We start from the raw sequence: 24,082 nt of genomic DNA, 5'->3' as shown, positions 1-24,082 counted from the left end.
CCTCATATGGAAGAACCTATGAAGTATTCAAGTCAGGTATTTATTATGAAGGTACTTTACAGATAAGGAAAACAAAGCACTAAGTTTTTATCCAGGGCTTTTTGTTTCCTTTCCAACTAAGGGTGCTGCCACTTTTTGTTGGATCCCCTTCCCTGGTACAGTAGCGAACAGAGCTAGCCAGATGGGCCTGAATACTGACCCCTCCCCCTGAATCAGGGTAGTTCTAAAGAGCATCATACGTAGAAGAGAAGAGATGTAGGTGAATTACAGAGTCAAGAGCATGGTAGCGTAACTCACAGAAGCAAGGGCCAAAAGGATCTTGAATTAAGGAGGCCAAAATGAATGGCAGAGCCAGAGAGTCAGCCTATCTAGTTCATTCCTGTCTGCATTCATTTGGCTCAAGGGAATGAGTCACAGCTAAATGGACTGCTCAAATGGGGACCTGAGATGAGGGACTTCACTGTGCAGCTGAGCTTTCATTCAGGGCACTAGATAAAGAAAGTGCAGGGCTGGGAGACCAGTTCCACTTAAACGGGCAGGAGTGATACATTAATTTTTTTAGTTTTTATCATTATCTGGAAACTTGAGAGAGTTTCCTACTACGAAATGTTGAATAAAATCTCCCTTAATGGTGGACATTCTGTGCCATAGGGGGCCAGCTGTCAGTTCTCTCTCCCTGAGCCACATGACCCAATTATTTTCCAACAGGTTTGGCTGGAATCTTCTATCAACTTTTGAAAAATCTCAACAGTTTATATCCACCATTGTATTAGTCAGGCAAAGATTTCCCCTGGCATGTTGCTGCATGACCAGAAAAACCAGTTGATAGTTCTAAGGGAGAAAAGGAATTATTTAGTGATCCAAAGGGGAATCAAAGCCAATAGGAACTTATCTGTAGACATGTATAATTCTGCTTAGAGTCAACAAAAGGGTCTCCAACAAAGGAGAAAATAATCAAAACCTAACGAAGTTGGTTAGACACCAAGTTATAAAAAGGTTTTATTACTCAACTGAATAAACTGGCATATGCTGAACAGAGGAGGAATGTAAAGAGAAGTGCTACCTGATTGGGCCTTCCCCTCCTGAGAGTCTAAAGACCTGAAAACTAACTGGACAGACAATAGCAGGTAAAGGGATGTGGGAATGAAGACATTAACTCTCCCCATCTGCAGCTCATTCTGTTTCCCCACTTTTTCAAACATACCATATGATCAATAAATACACAACTGAACTTTTCCTTTTACAGCCATTCTAAAAAAAAAAAAACAAAAAAGTTAAATGCAAAGGAGAGAGAGCCCTTCCTAAAGATTGATTTTAAGTAATTGTGAGAATTGGTCTTTTTAAATGGAAATAATCTTCAATCAACTGACACCCCTCTAAAAAAGAGAGATATTCCTTCATTTCTTGAAAATACAAGTATCTTTCTTACTTTCATATAAGTTTTTATTAGCAAAAATTTGTCCTGAACGAAGTTTTCAATCTTTACCAGAGTTACTTCCCAACTTCCCACCCCTGCCCCTGAGTTTTCTGTAACTACCAGTGTCTGCCCTGGTTTTACAAGACAATGACCACTTCAGGTAAGTCCAATAGTGGTCTGTCTACTGATAAATCTCAATTTTCCATAGCTCAACCGAAAATGCTCAGATCTATAATTCAAACCATTCCTCCTCTGAGTCTATTTCCAATTGCCTGCTGGATATCACTACCTGAATGTCTCCCAGGTAATTCAAATTCAACATATAATGAGAACCTAAACTCATAGCCCTTCTGACCCTGGGTCTCATTTTCTCATTTAAGAATGCCAGCACCCTCACAGATGCTAAACTAGAAACCAAGCTAATCTCATCCTTGAAACTCCACTATCTTAAATCCTATATCTAATCAGCCATTAAACTCTGCAAATTTCAGTTCTGAAATGTCTCACTAATCTATCCCTTCTTCTGCATTCCAGCTGCTATGCTCTCAGAAGGTCTTCTACCATCCCTAGTCTTAACTGGTCCCTGCCATATCCCAATTTCTCCCTCTTACTAACAGTCTCCTTCCTTTACAACATTGGATGACTCTCCCTACCCAATCTCTTAGCAGGCACAGATAACTGCAAAAGCTTGCCATAGCCTGTTTTTCTAGCTTCCTGTCCAGATATCACACCACGCAACCTATACTATTCCCACTTGTAGGAATTACCCTATCTACCATCCACCTTTGTGCCTCTGTTCATTTCAAGAATATTCTTCGCCTTCTTTCACCTGGCAAACCAATACTCATCCTTCAGGGCTCAGGGCACATATTCAGTCTCTCTTTTCTCTCTCCCTCTTTCTCCATCCTCCACTTAGCCTGTCCCTCTCCCCGCAAATTGTTCCTTCTCTAGGTGTCATTGTCGGTGGTTACCAGCAGTCTTTGTTCCCTAATAGTCCTTGTGACTCCATGTGATATTTCTGCTCCAGAGCACTCATGTTGTAGAGAAAAAAACCTAACTAGTAATTAGCCAGTCATATGTTGTTTCTCCTTGAATCAAGAGTCCATTCACATATGGAAAGATCAAAGGTAATGGTGGAATTATACATCAAAGATAGGATTTAACAAATGAAAATGAATGCTGAATCATTACATTGATATCTCTTTTAGTCTCCAGTATTTTAGAGCAGCTAGAAGTAAAAACCGAAAATTGTGAAACTGTAACCCATGTCAAAGTCTGAAATATGTTCCAAAACTAATTGCGGTGCTGTGCTTTGAAATTTACAGCTTTTTTGTATATACGTTATTGTTCACAAAAAAGAAGGAAAAAAAATCGATTGTGATGATAAAAAAGTATTTAAGCTCTCTAGCCTCCTATATTCTGGAGCAGCTAGAAGGACAAATATGAGAGGATTGTATGGCAGCCCATGACAAACACAGGGATCTATCTGTAACCACTTTTTGAAGAGTGCTTTGAAAAGTATTGCTTTTTTATTTCTTTGCTTTGTATATATGTTATACTATACAATAAAAAAAGTTAAAAAGAAAGAGTCCATTCATAGTCCAACCAAGGTACAGGGGCAGAGGCAGGGACAAAGGCAGGATATATTTACCACGTTAGGAGGGGCAATGCCCACTGAAGGGGGTCTAGGGCAGGGAAGATACAGGACCCTCTTATCATAGACGAAGAGCTTCTCAAGGACAAGAACCTAGATTTTACTTTTTATTCATTTTTGTTCTTCCAAAAAGTAGCATAACGCTTGGCATGTGCATGATACCACTTTGGCCCCTGTTCTTAGAGATGTAAAATAGTATAATACCATTTAAAAATGAAAGCACTTGGGACCAGAGAAAAAAGGTGATTTGTCCAAGCTCACACTGCAAGTAAGTAGCCAAAATCCAGGTTCGCAAAACTTTTACCACATCCTTCTCCTTCAGTTACACAATTTGTCATGAGAATGCTCATAAGAGACTCAAAAGCCTTAAAAAAAAAAAAAACATGAAGCTGCTTGGTTGCTTTTGGTTGAAATAACAGAAAATCCACCTCAAGGTGACTCTTTGGCCCATGTAATTTCAAGTCTAGAGAGGGAAGGTTTCAGGGTCAGTTGATCCAGAGTTCACTAATGGTCTTAGGAACTCAGATTTTTTTCTGGGTCTCCAATCTTCTATCCACAATACTTAGCAATTCATAGGAAAGTTAGCATTAGCAATTAGGGCTATTGGTTCCTTGTTCACATTCATCAGGAAGCTACTGATATCCTAGAATTCCAAGTAGGATTCACCTAACTAGGCTGCTTAGGATATGTGTCTATGGGGAAAGGAAGGGTATGTGTTGAATGGTATAAAAAGGCATTGTCCAATTTGATAGCCACTAACCACATGCAGCAATTTAAAATATAATTAATTAGAATTAAATACATTTAAAAATTCACCTTCTTGGTTGTACTTGTCACATTTCAAGTGCTCAAACAGCCACATATGGCCAGTGGCTAAAGAAATGGTCAATAAAGATACAGACATTTTAATCACTGCACAAAGTTCTACTGGACAGCGCTGATATAAGGCAACTAAGATTTGCCCTTGCAGTTGTACTTCCCAAAGAGATATGTGGGGAAGGAGCAGATGACCAGATGAAGGTCTGTGTAACTCTGAGTAGGGGAAGGGGAGAAACAGACACCAGGTATTCAACCAACAATTCCCAATACATTTTTAAAGAAATAAATTAAACTCATCTAGCAAGATTTGCTCTTTAAAGAAATATGACCTGTTGACAGAAACTGCCTGTTGCAATTATAGGTATAAGATATTTTTCTTTCACGAACTCACTAACTTCCTTTGGAACACTGGACAAATCAAGTAACTTCTCTGAGCCTCAGTTTCCTTGTCTGTAAAACAAAAGGGATGAACTAGATCAGTTGTTTCTTATCTTTTAATCACACTGTTTTGTTGTTTTTTTAACAGCATATTTTTAAAAATTATTTTTGCCCATGAACCTTACCTATGAAATATTCTTAGTAACTTAACTTTTATCAATAATTAATCTTCTTTCCTTTTCTTTTGAATAAAAACATATTGCTAATCAGAGCTTCTGATCAGTAAGAACAGTCAATGTTACCATGGCAGGCTGGTATTACTCAAATCAGAAGTAAAGTAAGTTGGGCTTACAGTAAGCAAATTTACCATTTTCAAACAGTGTTGCACAATACTTGTAAATGGTGTCAAGTGCCCCACTAAGAGCCTCCAGGGGTAAAGCAGGATCTGTTGAGAAACACTGGAGTGCATGGCCTGTCCAGGTCCAGAATTTTATGATTTCTAGTCGGTATATTACACCTGCAAACAGATATGACCCTTGAGCCCAATCCTTGTCACTAGGATGGCCAGGCCTGACCTGGAAAGTACCAGAGAGGGATCAGTGGATGAACTGAGAAGAAAACCAAGGGTGGCTAGAATCTAGTGAGCAAGGGACAGGAAATAAGGAGAAAATGACCAATACACATAGAAGTTATTCTTACTTTTTCAGTATCTGTTAGTCAAAGAAAAATAGGTAACTGACTAATCCAGGGAATCAAGTATAAAGCTGAGAGAATGCAATCAGCAAGAGGACCATGAGTGCCATATTCAGGGTGCTAAGAGGAACCTAGGCAGGTGACTCTGGAGACCCTCCTTTTCTGAGAAGAGGACATCCACAGAGTGACTCACATGCTAGTGACAGGTTTAGGAGGCAAAAGGGTGAGAAAAAGGAATGTAGACCAGGAAAGTTAAAGTGGGCGGGTTTATTTCTGCGCTCCCGCAGAGCTAACTGAACCCAAGATGGAGGGAGGTGAGTCCACGCGCGGGCAGCTTTTAAGGATGGAGGTCAGGTGACGTCCGGAAGGGGCGGTTCATTAGTTCCGAAAGTCATGTCATCCAGAAGGGGCGGTTCATTTGTTCTGGAAGACATGTTGGGAGGGGCGACACAGCCTCCTCAGCTCAAGTTGCAGTGCCCTTCCCCATTCCCCAACCTAACATTCCAGCCTTTTTGTGATAACAGGGCGTCATGATTCTTCTGGCTACTTCCTGCTGTGCTGGGGCAACGTGGGGTGATAGGCTGGGGTTGTCATGGTCAGGAGAGGGAGGAGGTTAGTTATAGAACTCTGGTGAGGAGGGTAGGCAGTGGTCATGATGCACGAGCATTTGGTTGACTGCTACCTGTGACAGTTCCTTCATGCATCTCTGAAGGAAGGAGATGAGTCTGAGCACAGGCAGCTTTTAAGGATGGAGGTCAGGTGACGTCCGGAAGGGGTGGTTCATTAGTTCTGAAAGTCATGTCATCCGGAAGGGGTGGTTCATTTGTTCGGGAAGACATGGGAGGGGCAACACAGCCTCCACAGCTCAAGTTACAGTTCCCTTCCCTGTTCCCCCCCGACCTAACAGCTAGAGGCCTGGGAATCGCTATTTCCAGGTAACAGTATGAACAGTGTTCCTGATAGATTATTCCTTTTATTTAAATTTCTATCCCAATAATTTTGCCCTAAAAGTGCAAACAAGAAGGCTGATGACATATCTATTCCAAGGAACTGAAAGGGGTGGAGTGGGCAGAGTATATTCCACAAAACAAATTATTTGTAATGTTAGAAAAATGTGAAACTCAAGCTCCCTGGGCTTACCGATATGTCAAAGATAAGTAGGTAGGGATGACCATGTAAAAAATGGGAAGAGGAGGAAGTAAAAAGCACAAGCCCAAGAAAGAGCTGGCAAGCTTAATCTATACTTCAATAAAGAACAGATATTTAATTATTACTTCAAGATTTCTTATAATTCATCATGATTTCCTGTTTGTTTAACCCTTTCTAGTAACCATGTATTTAATAACACACAAAAAAATCCCGTTTAAAAAAATCCTCAGGAGTTTCTGTTGGTTATAGAGATTTGTTAGGGGACAGTTAGATATACGATATTTATTAATTTCAAGGAGAGGAACCCAGGTGGCAGGAGAACAGAACTTGTGGGCCTCAGTTCATCAACAGTCCTTTGAAGGACCTCTTAGAATGTAGAGGTTTTTCAAGAAACCAACTACACATCAATTTGACTTCTTAAACTATATTTCCAGTCCAAACCTCTGTCATGAACTTCAATACGCATTTCCAATTACACATGACTACCTCAGATTAAGCATGTCTAAAAGAAAGCCCAAAGTAAGAAAAGGTAGAAGCAGAAATTAGTTACTTTCAATACATAAAAACAGTAGAAATGCATTTCTATTAAAACTTAAATAGAAAAGTCACCAGCTAGTGTAATAAATGAGGGGCAATCTGAAAGGGGTTATGATCACAGATGGAGAGGAAATTAAACAATTGAAAAAACTTTGTGACACTTCTAATACACTAGAATATGTGGCTAAATGTATGATTTGCTTGGAAAAGAAGAGGCAGAAGCCCTAAAGAAATCAGTAATCATTAGAGTTTGAGAAAGTTACGAGGTAAAAAAGCCCCAGCCCCTGTTTCAAGTATGAATTCTTTAAATGCTTCAATCATTGAGAATACTTGATCACTCTCAGTGCAATTTTTTTTTCTGGGGGGGCAGGCACGGGGAATCAAACCTGGGTCTCCAGCATGGCAGGCAAGAAATGTGCTGCTGAGCCACCATTGCACCACCCTAGTGCTATTTTAACTAAGTACTTCAAACAGTGAAAAAAGCAAAGACCCTTCCAACTCTTTCTACAATGTTAACAGAATTTGATTCTAAAACACAACAAAGACAGCTCAATAAAAAAACTATAGACCAATCTCACTTATTATGAATAAAAATATCAAATAAATTATTAGCAAAAAGAATTGAGTTATATATTGAAAAATGTTATAAATCATGACCAAATTAGGGTCATGGTCATATGAGGGAAACATATTCATATTATATGTCATTATATTAATAAGTAAAAGGGGAAAATAGCATCTTGAAAGAGTCTCAAAAAACACATGAATAAAAATCAATATCCATTCCCAATAGAAATTTTGAGTAAAAAGGAAAGACGACACTTGGTTAACGCAGTTTCAAGTCAGGAATGAGCATTGCACTTGAGGGGGACACTGCAAACATTCACATGAAAGCCCAGGACAAGAAAATCCCCACTCTGATCTGAGACCATTCTTAAAGCCAGGACCAATAAGCCAAGGTAATAAATAAACTAAGAGGTACAAAATTAGGAAGAGGCAAAAATCATACTGGTAGATAAAATTATTTTAAACCTAGAAAATAAAAACTACCAATTATAAATTACCAGAAATAACAGGAGCATTCATTAAGGTATCCAGTAATAAAAAATAAGTGTGTTAGCTTTTTTATATATTAACAATAACCTGTGAGAAAATGCTAAAAAATTTTCCTTTAAAATTAATACTCCAAAAATACAAAATCCTCAAGTTTTTCCTAATACAAAAAGTACCCAAAAAATGCTACTTATAAAGTATATAACATACTAAGAGGATCTAGGACTTTAACACTCACATTGTGAATTTATAGGTTTGATAAATCAAGATGTACAGAGACCCAGACTATAGTCAAAATAGCAATATAGACCACATCCACACACCCAAAACAAAAGACCTCACATTGGGCAAAAGGACTGAGGCAATGAAGCTTACCCTGAATTATGACAATTAGCACACCACAGGAAAAAACAAGGGAAAAAACTTCAGTAACCATTTACTGAATTGTTACTGAACTGAAACGTGCTGGATTTTCTAATAGTAAAGAATAATTAAATCAAGCCCCAACTATCAAGTTTAATAGTTTAAACCAGCAGTTCTCCAAGTGTGGTCTGAGACCCTTTTAAAAGGCTCAAAAGACCTCTGGTAATGAAAGCTTACTAAGTACGTTACCTACTAATGTACCCAGAGTACGTTAAGCAGATAATCAAAAAGTATTGGCAAAGTCCCCTAATGGATGGGAGAAAAATCATGGAACTATTAAACTTTACCACAGGGTAAACCCCGGATACTGTGTCAAACATTAGGGAACACTCAAATCAATAGCTAAGCCCTTGATCTTGAGGCTTTCATTTGTGAAGCTTATGTACATAGCGGAGAAGCTTAGCCTACCTATAGGTATACCTAAGAGTTACTTCCAGAGGACCTCTTTTGTTGCTCAGATGTGGATTCTTTCTCTCTAAGCCCGACTCTGCAAATAAAATCATTACCCTCCCCCCACTATGATCTAAGACCATTCTTAAAGCCAGGACCAATAAGCCAAGGTAATAAATAAACTAAGAGGTACAAAATTAGAAAGAGGCAAAATCACGTGGGACATGACATCCAGGGGTGAAAGTCTCCCTGATAGTGTGGGAGAGGACTCCCAGGGATAAGCCTGGCCCTGGTACCATGGGATCAACAATATCATCCTGACCAAAAGGGGGAAAAGACATGTAACAAATAAGGTGTCAGTGGTAGACAGAGTTCAATTAGAGTTGAGCAGCTACTCTGGGGGTCAGTCTTACGCAAGCTTCCATCAGACATTACTACCTACCATAACGTGCCAACCCCCAACCAAAGCCATTCCTGCCAATTCTAAAGAACACCTAGGGTATTATATAAGATTCTACAAAGGTTCCATGCACTAGGGTAACTTTCTAGAAACCTACAACCACCAGATGGATCCCTGGACCAGATAAGTTCTGAAATGCAGAGGAGCCGGCCTCCCCAGAACATCAACCAGTTTCATCCCCTTATTCCATATTATCGACAGCCCCCTTCAACATGAAGAAGTTAGAATGGGCATAGCCCAAATACCCCTAAAGAGCAGGAGAAAGATCAAAGGTGATGGTGGAATTATACAGAGAAGGTAGGGATATTTCTTTTAGTCTCTAGTATCTTAGAGTAGCTAGGAGTAAAAACCTAAAATTGTGGAATTGCAACCCATAGCAAACTCTGAAATCTGTTCTACATCTAACTGTTGTGATGTGCTTTGAAATCTACTGCTTGTTTGTATATATGTTATTTTTCACAGAAAAGAAAAAAGTTAATTGTGATGATAATGCACAGCTATATGATGATATTGTGAACCACTGATTGTACACGTTGGATGATTACATGGTGTATATATATTATATATATTAAAATAAATTCAACAGGTACAGAAATTATAAAATACAAGAAAAAAAAAAAAAAGCATTCCATATGACAAAATGGAATCTGTGAAGTGCCCTAACCCATGAACACCGTTCTTGTCCACAGTAAGTATGGACCGCAAAATACTTCACAAAGGCTGCAAACTATTTTTTATGCAAGGCAGTGATTCTGCCTCACAAATCATACCTGTTAAAGGAGAGAGAGTCTCTGGTGAAAAGATGAACATGCAGAACATAAAGGCTGATCTAACACACTGTGTCTGCAGCTCAAATGCTCCTAAGCCCAAGCAAGCCAAGAGGATAACAGGGGAACTGTAAGACCATCAATCTCAGAGCTACTGTGCTCCTGTGAGCAAGGCAGCAGGGATATTGGGTGCACATATTTTAATAAAAACTAACAGTAGAGATTATATGATACAAAGGTAATAACAAGAATCACTATAAAATGAGGAAGTATGACATAATGGCAAGCAATTCATATAAATTGCTATAGTCAGTAGTATTAACTTTCCCATAGCCAAACAAAGAAGCTCTGGAGTCAGCTGAGAGGAAAAGAAGAAGGGAAAGAAGAGCAATAGGCATCTGCAGAGAAGTACCTCCTGAAGAGCTCAACAGGCGGTGGAAACAGAGGACCACATAAAATGCCTACTACTTGGCAGGCTCTTGGTAAATATATATTGGAGGGAAGGAAGGATGGATGAATGAGTGGGTAAGGTTGGTGGATGGTCCCAGCAGAGCATTCAAAGCATCACACTCATTGCATAAATGCTGAGTGAATGAATAAAAAAAGGGCAGAGGTAAGTGGCATAGGCTGTGACAACATTAAGAGGCAGAACAGGTGCCGATGGATGAAACCTCAAACCATTTCTGTCCATGACTCATCTCAGCCTCTCTGACTAAAGCTTAACATTAACGAAAAATATATTTAATCATAGAACTCTTTAGCTACAAGGAACATTATTTTGCCCAACTCCCTTATTTCAGAAGCAGAGCGGAAACTCCAACCTAGTACCTTATTCTACCTTATGCCACTGCTCTTTTTATCGTCCCAGGCTATCACTGATTGAGTACCTGCTCAGTGCTAGGGCTAAGAAACAGAAAGCACAAGATATCTGAGTATATTTTATACTAAAAAAAAAAAAAAAGACAAAGTAAATTCATTTAGGGGCCAAATTGCATAGACCATCAAGGGAAAATTATTTTATATAACAAATTTTAGGTTGGTAATGCAAGTACATATTATTTAGAAATAAAGACTAGAAAAATTTTTGTATAGTTTTTGTGACAAAATAATGTTATAGCATGCTATGGTCTCATTCTCTTTGACTTATGCAGTATGTTCATAAAAACTATCATTTTTGAAAAAATATTAAAGGCTTTGTTAACTTTTCCCAAGAAAAACATTTATTACTTTCTTTATTAAATCCTTGTGTGATATACTGATATTTTTAATGGGGAATAAAGTTTGATTATGTGAGTAAGATTATTTAACAGAAAACCTACTCAACTGAAAATAGCAGACCTAAGTGTGCTTGTTTTTAACAATGACCAGTAATCATCTTACGCTCCAGAGTACTTTGGAGCCACAGACTAAGGATGACAAATGCAGCTCTTGAAATCCACCCCCAAACTGCTGAACACAGTCATTCTTTGCTCTCAGTATTTCATGTGGCACCTTTCACCCAACTTTTTATCTTAAAGATTTTTTAATCTACTGAGAAGTTGAAAGAATGATATTATGAACACTCACTGTTTCACCAAATGTTAACATTTCGCTGTATTTACTCTCTCTTTCTTTACACACACACACATACACACACACACAATTTCATGGAATTATTTGCTGAACCACGGAAAATAAGTTAAAGATATTAGGACACTTTTCCCTATGCACTTTAGCCAGGCTCTCCTAAGAATGAGCACACTCTTCTATGTAATCTACTATCATTATCATAACTAAGAAAATGAACAGTAATACAGTATGTCATCTAATATTCATTCAGTCTAAATTTAATTTTCCCAATTGCTGTTATCAAATTTTTTTCCCACTTTAGGATCTAATAAACGTTTACACATTATTTTCTTGTGATATCTCCTTCGTACCTCTTCCTCTACAAAAGTACCCTATGTTTTCTGGTTTGGTTTTTAACCTTTTATTTTGAAAAAATTTCAAAGGTACAAAACAGTTGTAAATTTTACAAAACCAATATAGAAAACGCTAACATACCCCTACCCATTCCCTAGATACCCAGATCCAACAATTTTAACTTTCCGACGCATTTGTCATATCATTCTATCTATCTTCCTATCAATCCATCTATCTATCTACCACCTGTCTGTCTATCTAGCAATTCATTTTCTGAACATTTGAATTTAGGTTGTATGGGTCATGTTCCATGAACCCTTACTACTGCCAGGTACATTTCTTCAGATCAAGGATATTTACTTATGTAAATACCTTAAGCGCAGTTATCCAGTTCAAGAAGCTGAACACTGCTATAAAGCTCACAGTCTATGTTACGATTTTTCATATGTCCCAAAAATGTCCCTTTGCATCTTTTTTTCCTTTCTTGTCATTCAGTTTCTCTTTCTCCCTCTCCTTTTTTTTTTTGTTGGAACATATATATAATATAAACTTTCCCATTTAACCACTCTCAAGGGATTAATCACATTCACAGTGTTGCAGTACCCTCACCACTTTCCATTATTAAAACCTTCCCATCTCCCCAAACAAAACCCTACACCCATCATGCATTAAAGAGTGCATTAATTCTCCTTGTTCCCCACCCATGGCAACCTGCACTCTAATTTCTCTCTCTTTGAGCTTGCATCTTCTCTGAAATTTCCTTTGCAGTTATCATGAAACTTAAATTTAGGATCCTAAATCAACACTCTTATTTGTTTTGATACCAACTCAACTTCAACAATATATACAAACAATGTTACTATAACCCTCTATCCTGGCCAACTTTATATAGTTGTCACAAATTACTCGTTTATACATTGAGTCCAAAACCAATGGCTTATCGTTACATTTTATGCATTTGCCTTTAGATACTGTAGGAAGTAAAAAGTGGAGTTAAAAAACCAAAACCACAGTAGTCCTGCATTTGTTTTTACCCATGCTGTTATCCTCACCAGAGATCTTTATTTCTTTATGAGGCTTCAATCTACTGTCCTCTTCTTCAACCTGCAGAACTGTCTTAAGCATCTCTTGTCAAGAAGTGATAAACTCCCTCAGCTGTTGTTTATCTGAGAATGTCTTAATCTCTCCCTCATTTTTTTTGAAAGACAGTTTTTCCAGATAATAGTATTCTGGGTTGGCAATTTTCTTGCTTTCAGCATTTTTTCAATATGCCATCCCACTCCCTTCTTGCCTCCATGATTTCCAGTGAGAAATCGACACTTACTTTTATTGAGGCTCCCTTGTATTTAATACATTGCTTCTGTCTTGTGGCTTTCAGAATTCTCTCTTTATCTCTGGCATTCAACAGTCTGATTATAACATGGTGCAGTGTGAGTCTATCTGGGTTTATCCTATTCAGAGTTCACTAATCATCTTGCATTTGTATGTTTACTTCTTTCATTAAATTTGGGAAGTTTTCAGACACTATTTCTGTTGAATATTCTTTTTGCCCCTTTCTGTCTTCTCCTCCTGGGACTCCCACAATGCATATATTAGTATGCTTGATGGGATCCCATAGGTTCTTCAAGCTCTGTTCACTTTTCTTCATTGTTCTTTCTGCTCCTCAGATTGAATTATTTCAATTGTATTATCTTCAAGTTCACTGATTCTTTTCCAGCTACAATCTGCTGTTGAACCCCCTTGAGGAAATTTTTAATTTCTGTTACTATGGTCTTCAACTCTGTTTGGTTCCTTTTCATAATTTCCATTTCTCTACTGATACTATGATCATCTATTGTTTTCCTGATTTCCTTTAGCTCTTTGAGCATATTTAGGGCCATTTCTTAAAGTCTGTGTTTGGTATGTCCCAGGTCTTCATCAGTGGTTTCTACTGTTTTCTAATATTTTTATCTTCTACTTTGGATGGGCCACTGCTTCCTGTTTCCTTGTATGTTTTGAACCTTATGTTGAACGTGGACATTTTGATATTTTAATGTGTTATAACTGGAATTTAGACTCTGTGGAATCTGTTCCTTAATCTTTTAGCCATTTTGTGTTATGACAGAGTTGTCCTTGAATGCTTGAATGCCCTTGAAAGAAAAGGAGGAGAAAAGAAGAACCTTTATCATTCTTTGCAGATTGGCCTGTGCAAGTACTCTCTTTCAAGTCTTATCCATAAGTGTTTAGAGAATGGCTCCTGGTCAAAGCATAGGGTCTTCCATGATCCTTTCTGTGCATGCTTCTTGTCTTGAGCATGCACATGTTACCCTAAGAATGGCCCTATTTACACAGATACAAATATCCCCTCTCCCCTAGGAAACAGTTTCCTCACAGTTCCAAGCCCTGCACTGTATGCCCTACATACAGCCAACAATCCCTTGCCCTGGACAGCCACAACTTGACTGTTTTCCCACAGCATTCTCTAGGAGAGTTCCTAGAGTTGCCATTTACACAAAGGGCAAAATATGGGATAGCAAACCTGCGAGGAGGATTCGGTTTATTCCCTCAGGGTACCTAAGGGAATTTTCCCCATTTTACCCATGCTGTTATCCTCAGGGTACCTAAGGGAATTAGGATTAAATATCAGTCAGATATGTGTCAGGCATACATACTACCAGTATGTGCAGGAGGTTTACCCCTGCTCCCTCCAAAACTGGGTACAGAGATCCAGTGAGGGGTGGGGAAGGAACCAGCGAGGGCCACAACATCCTTTTGATTTTAAGTAGGCTTTTCCTGATTCAGCATTCGCCCTGTCTCTGCAAGTCTTTCATTGTTTTCTGGAGCTCTGAGAAAGATATTTCTACCAATTCTTGCTGATTGTTCAAAACTTTCTTGAGGGGATGAAACCCTGAAGCTTCTCACTCCACCCTCAATTAGGACCCTCCCCTATGTCTTTTTTTGTTTCTGTTTTACATGACATGTACTAGTTTTGAAAAATGCATGCTAGAAAAATCCATGTCTCGCAGATTATCCCATATACTGGATTCATCTTATTATTTCTTCCATGATATCATTTAACTTGTTTCAATATTTCCGATATTCACAGTTAGGGAAAACAGGTTTGATTTAGGTGAAATATTTGGCATGAATACTTTACAGATGAGGAGAATTCATAGTGCATCCCATTGGTTAAAGTGGTAACCACCAACTATGCCACTACAAAAGACATTTTCCCTGTTGTTAATAATTAGTAAGTCAATTGTGGCATGATACTTTATGTCCATGAGACGATCCTAGTCCCCAAAAACCTTCCACTCAATGGTTTTAGTATCAATTGATAATTCTTGACTAAATCAACTATTACACTGAGGTTGAACTACCTTGAAATGCTTAACCTGTGCTGTGTGTACTAGTATTTTTGAGGAGAGCTGTAGCGTAACTGTTAAGAGGATAAGCCTAGGACTGGTTTTATAGTGGCTCAGTACTGGCTGCAGAGTAGAATCCCTGTGTCTCTAAAGAGCTTTTTAAAAATACCAATGCTTAGCCCCTTCTCAGATCAACCAGGATCAGAATCTCTAGGGTGGAATCAAGGTATTGATATTTTTAAAAAACTACCGGGGGATTCCAAAGTGTACAGATTAACTATGTGACTTTTCTGTGCCTTTGGAAAAGTAACTACCGATATTCTTGAGAACGATACTACTAACATTCCTGAAATAGATAGTAGGTGTCCTGTAAGGATTAAATAAGTAAATACAACAAGGATTAAATCCTTGTGCTCAACAAGAAGGAGGGGCAAGGGGGCTGGGATGTATGGGGTTTTTCTTTTTATATCTTTTCCTGGAGTAATGCAAATGTTCTAAAAATGATCACCATGATGAATACAGACTAAGTGATGATAATGTGAACCACTGACTGTATACTTTGGAGGGACTGTATGGTGTATGATGATATCTCAATAAAAATATATTAAAAATGTAATTAAGTAAGTAAATGTTAAGTGTTTAGGCAGGGTTTAACACATAATAAACATGAGCTATTAGTATGTGTAAAATATTTACAAACTAATACATATATGGATATAATGTATGCAAAATATATCTAGGTACATCTATACTATACACATATGTATATAAAGACACAAATTCAAAGTATATCAACCCATGATTGACATGACTGCAGGAAAAAGAAATAATTATAGATTTTTAAACATTCCTTTAGAAACTGACAGCCAAGTACAAAAAATAAATAGCTTATAAAGACAAGAGCCATACAATTATGTATTAAGTTTTTCAATGCATACACACATCTTTCTTTTAAACGATATGTGGAATATTTAGTAATACAGATCATGTAATAGACTGAAAAGGAAACTCAATAAACTATAATAGCATAGATTCTATTCGCTGACCATATTATATTGTATTTTATATAATAAAACTGAACATTAACAATGAAAGAATAACAAAAAATTAGAAATTAAATAATCATATTAAATAACCCACTCAGTTACAAAATCAATCATAAAGGAAATAAATATTTAGAACTGAATAATAAAAGTACTGCTATGTCAAAATCTGTAGAATACAGCTAAAAAAGTATTTAAAGAAACATTTTTAGCTTTAAATATACTTCTCAGGGAACAAGAAGTTTAAAAGTAATAAGTAAAGCATTTAACTCAAAAGTTGGAAAAAGGGCAAAAAGCAAACTTCCTCCCAAAATAAGAAATAAAACATTAAAGATAAAGTCAAATACCAATGACATACAAAATAATGACATTAGCAATAAATAGAAAAAGATAATAGAGCCAGAAAGCTTGTTCTTTGAAAAGATTAGTAAAATAGATCTTTGGCAAGCAAGAGTTATGAAGAAAAAAGAGAGATGACTCAAAAGGAAGAATGAAAAGGGAGGCAAAAGCACAGGCACAAAGGAGATTTTCTAAAATAATAAAAGATTAGGAATATATATTTGCTAATAAATTTGAATGGATGAAATGAACAAACTTCTAAAAGACTGTGCCAAAATTTGGCACAAGAAGAGAAAACCTTCACAGACTAATCAGTATAAAAGAGATTAAAATGTCAAAGATCACAACTCCCCAAAAACAGCAGGTGCAAACAATTTTACAATGAGTTCTACCAAATTTTAAGGAACAGTTAATTTTTATGTTATACAAAAGTAAAAAAACAGGAGAAGGTTAAAAACTGACCAGGACATTTCATGAGACAAATTCAATCTTGCTTCTAAAAAATAAGATAATGACAATAAGAAAATCATAACTCAATTTTAATATGATACAAAAATCCTAAACAAACTATTAGTTATGTGAATCTACTAAGAGTGTAACTTAAAAAAATAATAACACATTAGGGATTTACCCCAGGAATGCAAGGATGGTCCAACATCAGAAAATAGACTTAAGAGGAGAGAAATCAAATGATAATTTCAATCGTTTAAGAATGAACATCATAATATTCAGTACTTTATATATGATAGAACCTTTTAGCAAACCAGAAATAATAGGGAACTTCTTTAATTTGAAGACTATTATCATAATGTATAAACTTTAGATGCATCCCTTTTAAGATAAGGAATGAAATAAAAAATGATCCCCACCACTTCCACCTATTCAACATAGTGCTGGAGATAATGGCAAATGTCAACTAGAAAGAAAAAGAAATAAGAAGCCTGAGGATTTAAAGGTGAGTGATAAAACTGTCAGCATATGCAAATATGATCATTTTCATAGAATAAACAAATTACTAAGTTTAATAAAAGACTCAGCAAAGTAGCCTCTTTATATCAGTAAGTACCAATTAGAAAATTACAATAAAATAAAATATTCATATCATAATAAGAAATATTACAATTCTAATTTTCTTTGCTACTTAAATGATAAGCATTCATTTTAACCAAGTGCACATGCAGCCTTTACGAAGAAATCACTAGAACTCTAATAAGAGATTTTGAAGGGCATATGAAAAAGAAGCACAATCCAATCTCTCAGATGGGATGATTTAACAGTACAAAACTATCAATTCTCCTCAAAATAATCTATAAATTCTGTATATTCCAATCAAAATCCAGATAGTTTTTGAAAAATAAAATAAATTTACCCTATAATTTATATGGAATAATAATGGTTCTAGAATAGTTTGGTCAACTTAGGTAAAAAATGAGATGCGGGTGGCTATCAGATATTTAAGGACATAATACAAGATCATATTTGATAAAAATAGCAGCACAAGAGCAGATAAATAGAAAATGGAAATAGAGAATTCAGTAAAAGATCTATGTATACCTAGGAACTTAATAAAAGATAAGTGAAGCAGCAAAGTCAATGGAAGAAGAATAGACTGCTCAGAAGACTGTGCTGGGAAAATGGACATATCAAACTAGATTCCAACCAGCAAGGGTAGATATGGATTAAACATCTATATTGATTAAAGACCCAATGGCAAAAGGCAAAACTGTAAAGTTAATAAGTAATAGAAGATTACATGAAATAATCTTTGTGACCTAGCAACTGGAAAAAAACTTAAAATCCCATAGGGTAAATGATTAACTTTATCACATCAGAATTAAGGATTTCTGTTCATTGAAAGACACCATAAAGTTAACAGACAGATGACAGAATGGAAGAAGATATTTCTAATGCCCAAAATGGAAAAGGATTATTACAGAGAATAGATAAGAAATTTTTATAAATCAACAAATGAACAGTAAGCTGAAAGAACAATGGCCATGATATGAAAGGCAATTTACAAAAATTAATAGGTTACAAAAACAAGAAATCTGGATAACCCCAACTGCTGGCAGAGATGAGAACATATAAGAAGCCTCATGCACTGCTAGTGGGAGTGATGACTGGTATAAACATTCTGGCTTGTGCCAAAACCTCAGTAATAATGAACTGCTCCTCTGCCTTGCTTTATCCTCTGTCCATATATTTCTTTTAGGAGCTTTACAGGGAGAAATGACTGGCCCAGCACAGGCTCTGGCTCTCAAAACATTGCAGACCTTAAACATCTACATCTATCTGTACCTGATCTGACTACGTTGCCTATCCTCTCTACAGAGAACAAAAATTCTTGCTGTATCCTTCTGTTAACACAGCTCTGGACAAGTTTTTACCTAAAAAAATCATATGTTTAAATATGGCACAAAACGATGTCCCAGAACTGTGGGTGATGAGAAACTGTCATATATTTAATTTGTCTTCTAGCTGTAGCAATCATCATTATACACAGCGGCGAGCGGGGAAACAAAAGCAATAGGAAGACTTTATCTCAGAATCTTGAGCATTAGCAGAAAAGGAAAAATGAAAATTTAGTTCTGAGAAAGAAAGCAAGGCTTTCCAGACAGTCTGAAGAAACCGTTCTTGGAGTTTCTGTTATCCCAAACGGTCACATGAGAATAATCATATAGGTGTTCTTTTTCTAAATCAGAAGGGAATATAGTTACTTTCTATCCAAGGAAAAGGAATTTAAAGGAACCTAGAGCTAAAAGGGTCATCTGTCCTTGGAAACAGATCAGTCTTTTTTTTTTCTTTAAATAATTTCATTGACAAAACAATATTCTTGACATACAAACATTCCATACATGGTGTACACTCAATGGCTCACAATACCATCACATAGTTGTATATTTATCACCATGATCATCTTTTAGAACATTTGCATCACTCCAGAAAAAGAAATAAAAAGAAAAATCTCATACTTACCACTCCCTCTCATTGACTACTAGTATTCCCATCTACCCAATATATTTTAACCTTTGTTCCCCCATTACTAATTTTTTTACCCATATTTTTTACTCATTTGGAAACCGATCAATCTTAAGTGAGAAAAGAAAAGGCTCTCTCTGACTTCCTGAAGGTGACTTGGGCAGGCCCCAGAAGTCGTAGAAAGGATTGATTCAAATCTCAGAAGGGAGTAAGGATCCTATGTAAAGTCTCCTCTTCAGAAAACAACTGTAGTTGACCAGGAAATAGAAGACAGAAATGAAAGGATCAACTGTATACATCATACCCTTGCTCACTCACCAGGATACTGATAGAGACTCATCTCCAGAACAGAAAAACTGAAGAAAAGAAAAAAAAAAAAAAACAAAAAACTCTGGCAGAGCCTGCCGGGATACAAGGCAGGAAATGTATATCATAACCTGATTCATGAAGCCAAAACTGTTCTCAAAACTCCCACTGATGAAGAGCTACCGTATCACTTGGCCATGATGATTTTCATCCTGCTTTATCCTTTGGAGTTTGCTAAGCAACCATTACCTAAACATTGTTAAAGCCAGTTTTGCATTTGACACCAATGAAAATTTAGATGAGTTGTTCCCCATCTCCAACAAATGCCAGATTTCTATGCTGACCACACTACTACTTGTAAAGAAGCACAGTCTCAGACTCAGGAGATTGTGAGACTGGACCTTCAGATGGGAATCTAGGTTTGGCCCCCTCACTCAGTCACTCAGGGGCTGAGGATGATGCAGATTCATGCTAACTTCCTAGGAGATGCTATTTTGTGGGTCTCAGACGCCCAGAGAAACCTCTCTCTGAATGAGTGATAGCCACTTGCCGCAGATGGCTGGGGCTATTTGCTCACTTACCAGAGAAAGTGGTGGTTATTATAAAAATTATAAAAATATGAATGTTTCCTGGATAAACAGGGATGTCTTATGTGTACACATGCAATATATAGCATGTGTTTGGTAAAGAAACACAATAATAAAACATAAAAACCACTTTTAAACACAAGCGTGAACTAGGATTAATAATCCATTTGCAATTTCAACACAAAGAACCTTTCTAGAAGTCTTAGGAAAAGTTTATGATGTTCTTAAGGTTATGGTCTATTTCAACAATAAATTTCAAAACCAAAAATGGTGCAAAAAATCCTACCACCCCTAACTGTAACCAGATTTTGTACTATCCTGAGCAAAAAAAGCTGGTTGAAATAACCTTAAAAAAAAAACATGATTTTCAAAAGAGCAAATTGTGATTTTTCCTAAATATCAAGAGGGCAAAAAATGAGAAACAGCCATGTGGTTTCACAAACTCTCTAGTTAGAAGCTAGGAGGAAAGAGAACTCTGTCCCAGATACTGAAGGGAGGATTAAAGCTGCTTCCTCAGTGAGGGATACTAAGGAAGCAATAAAAATAACAATAGGACAGAAAGAAATGAAAAGAACAAGGAGAAAACATGCATACAGTTGACTTGTAAGGCACTCAATGATACTTGCTTGTAAGTGGGAGGGAATGGAATTACAATAGAGAGCAAATCAAAATTCTATTGCAGATCTGGCCACAGAATTTCCCAAAGGACAGGGTGATTTGTTAACATCCACCTTTAGATACCAATTCTGCCATCACTTCTATCCATCAATATTTCCTTTGCCCTTGAATTTGTAACAACCACAAATGAGTGCTCTCCCCAACTTGGGGCCCAGGGAAAAGAGGTTCCTGAGGTCTGCCAATCCCAGTCACCAGAACTAGGTTTCCACATAGTGTTCTTGGGTCAACTACTCAACTAGCTTTAAAGCATTTCTTTGCTTGGTTTTGTCGAGTATCTTGGTGATCTTGCTGAGGAAGGATTTGGCTCTTCAGTGCCCTGGTTATTTTCTTCTCTCTTCATAGTAAAGACATGACTCACAGTGCTGATGTTGTTCTCACACTACAAAGGCACTTTAAGAAGAGGGTCACAGTATTCTACAATTTTTAAAGGAAGAAGGAAGAAACATCTGAAGAGTGAAATTTCAAGGAATAGCATCAAAATGGAGTTGGTTGGGCCCTGAAAGGTGAAACCATTAGTGTCTAAGCAGGCCACAAAAATAACTGGAGCCTGAACATCCTCAGACCAATATAACTGATGGGACAGTTGAGGTAGCAGTAGTCTCTTTGTTCAAAAAGAATTTCGAAGTTGGAAGTCATTCTGAATAAGCAGCATTTAGCACCAAGGAGCCACAGAGTACTTGTTTTCATAATGCTTTCTCCTCTAGATCACCTTCTTGTCAGCAGTGGAGAAGTAGGGTGGTCCTCACGCAGTGGCTTCCAGAAATCACCTCCAGCCATCTGTGGGATGTCAGTGAGGGGTGCTCACTAGTCCCTCTGACAGGATGTCTGCCAAACACCCTCCCTTAGTAATCTCCTGGCATTTTTTCTAGTCTTTCATGGCAACTATGCCAGAACCTTTTTTTTTTTATTATTAATTAAAAAAAAAAATTAACTAACACAACATTTAGAAATCATTCCATTCTACATACGCAATCAGTAATTCTTAATATCATCACATAGATGTGTGATCATCATTTCTTAGTACAATTGCATCGATTTAGGAAAAGAACTAGCAAAACAACAGAAAAAGATATAGAATGATAATATAGAGAAAAAAATAAAAATTTAAAAAAATATATAAAAAAGGAAAAAAACAAAAAACACAAACAAACAAACAAACAAAAAACTATAGCTCAGATGCAGCTTCATTCAGTGTTTTAACATAATTACATTACAATTAGATAGTATTGTGCTGTCCATTTTTGAGTTTTTGTATCTAGTTCTGTTGCACAGTCTGTAACCCTTCAGCTCCAATTACCCATTGTCTTACCCTGCAGAAACTTCTTTTTGATAACAAAGCTCATTATCTAGCCTGCCTAAGCCAGGTGACTGTGGCTCAATCTTTTCCATTTCAGAGTAGATATATCAGTTTGGCTGGAAAATAAACCTGCTCTATTTGGAACCCTTTAAAAATCTCTAAGTTGAAGTATTCTAATTTTAATTGTCACTTTCCCTTAGATTTCCCAGAGTGGCTTAGTTAGGGTCCTTGGTCACAGTTTATTGTCCATTTATCTGCAATTGCTTCTTTCTGTATCCAAAGGACTCAAGGCTTAGACTTCAACCAGAAAGAATAAGATTGGTTTTCAAAAAGGCTTAGAATCAAAGCACATCTAGAATCAGCTGATCTATTTAGGATGATCCAGCCCCATCACCAATGACAGAAACACTTTCAAAATGTACTTAATTAAGCAAAGACCAGGTAAAATGAAGTACTTTTTTCAAACGATTTAAAGAGCTGTTTTAATTTCTTTTATAACAAGCACTGAGTGGGATGGGGCTCATTGCAGGAAATTCCAAAATTAACTATCAACACAACTCAGACCCCTCTGAGGCACATAGCAATGGCGCCTGCTGACCCCCACCCCCACCCCCCGCAGCATCTTTTTCACCTCCTCTGCTAACAAGCAACTGGAAGCATATCAGTCGAAAATTTCTCTCCCCACAAAGCTGTCACAAGTTAGAAGTTAGAAAGGTATTAATTGTATCACGTGATTAATTCTGTAGCATAGAGAGAAGCTGTAATACTTAAAACGTCGTTTTCTGAATGTACAGAATGTCAGTCCAATACTCACCTTTTTCCTGAACACAAACTGAAAGTTTCTTAACATCATCAGCCAGCACATTTTCTGCATTACCATGTCCATCTTCTGAATCATCATCACCAAACTGAGCTTCTATAATGACATCAGGACTCCCATCATAGCCTTTTAGGGACTGGGATGGGAGCTGGCGTGTGCAGAACTCCTCAGGGATATCTGATTCATAGGCAGCTTCTGTTTCTTTGTCATTGCTCTCTGGTTTAATTACCTGAAGAAACCAGAAAAGTTTTGCTAACTCACTGGAAAAAGGAAAGGGCAGAGTTTTTTTTTTTCAATTTTCTTCTCTAAGGAAAAAACTGAAGATTCAGAAGCTGATAGCATCAGATACTCACCTTGTAGTTTAAAAAAGCATCTTTATTCTCCAGATACACTGATGACCCTAGGAAGATGAGCTATTCAGCAATGCCAGGTTGGAACTCTGCTCTTCAAGATGCCGAGTCTGGTATCATATTAACGCCATATCTACTTTTCATTTTTTCAGCAGATTTTTAGATCCTTTCCCTAAAGGCCTTGCATATCAGCAGCACCATGCTGCTTCATAGGGGCATATCACACAGGAATAAGCAGTATGTTAGGAATGACAAAAGAACTCAATATGGCATGTTACTATCTCCAAAGGAAACCACAAAAACATAAGATGAAAAAGAAAAAACTCTCGTGTGAACTAGAGTTTATAAAATGTTCTCATAAAAATATAAATCCTTAATTCTGTATTTTAAGGCCTGGAATCAGTATTTATAGCACACAGATGGATATTTACACTAGCAATAAAACTGAAGCAAATGGGGAAAATAATCCAGATTCCAATGAATACAGATACTGTATTAAAATACAGCAGTTGTTGTTTAGTCACCGAAAGAAAAGGGCAACCCTATACGCAGATCTGCCCATCCACATTAACAAAAAAGATAGGTTTTGTAGGTGGTAGGTGCTACTTAGAATACTACATCCTTTTAAAAGACTACTTCAGGAAAAGAAACCTAGCTGCAATTTTAAACATCTAATTTAATGTAATCACTGGCATGC

The 24,082-nt window shown here is 37.0% G+C and overlaps 1 protein-coding gene across 5 annotated transcripts in view; it reads right to left on the bottom strand.

Moving 5' to 3' along the window:
* DIS3L2 (DIS3 like 3'-5' exoribonuclease 2) overlaps positions 1-24,082 on the bottom strand; it is a 526,830-nt gene that overhangs the window by 323,854 nt on the left and 178,894 nt on the right. For all 5 annotated transcript variants that reach the window (XR_013173119.1, XM_077155428.1, XM_077155431.1 and 2 more), the window contains exon 6: positions 23,030-23,264. Coding sequence is in view for 4 of the 5 variants with exons in the window: in XM_077155428.1 (XP_077011543.1) it covers positions 23,030-23,264 (235 nt within the window). In the remaining variant the exon portion in view is untranslated. The remainder of the gene's footprint in view (positions 1-23,029; positions 23,265-24,082) is intronic.

This window comes from Tamandua tetradactyla, chromosome 3 (assembly GCF_023851605.1).
Source record: "Tamandua tetradactyla isolate mTamTet1 chromosome 3, mTamTet1.pri, whole genome shotgun sequence".
In the NCBI taxonomy this organism is placed as follows: Eukaryota; Metazoa; Chordata; class Mammalia; order Pilosa; family Myrmecophagidae; genus Tamandua; species Tamandua tetradactyla.
This window is presented reverse-complemented; position numbering and strand designations above follow the sequence as displayed.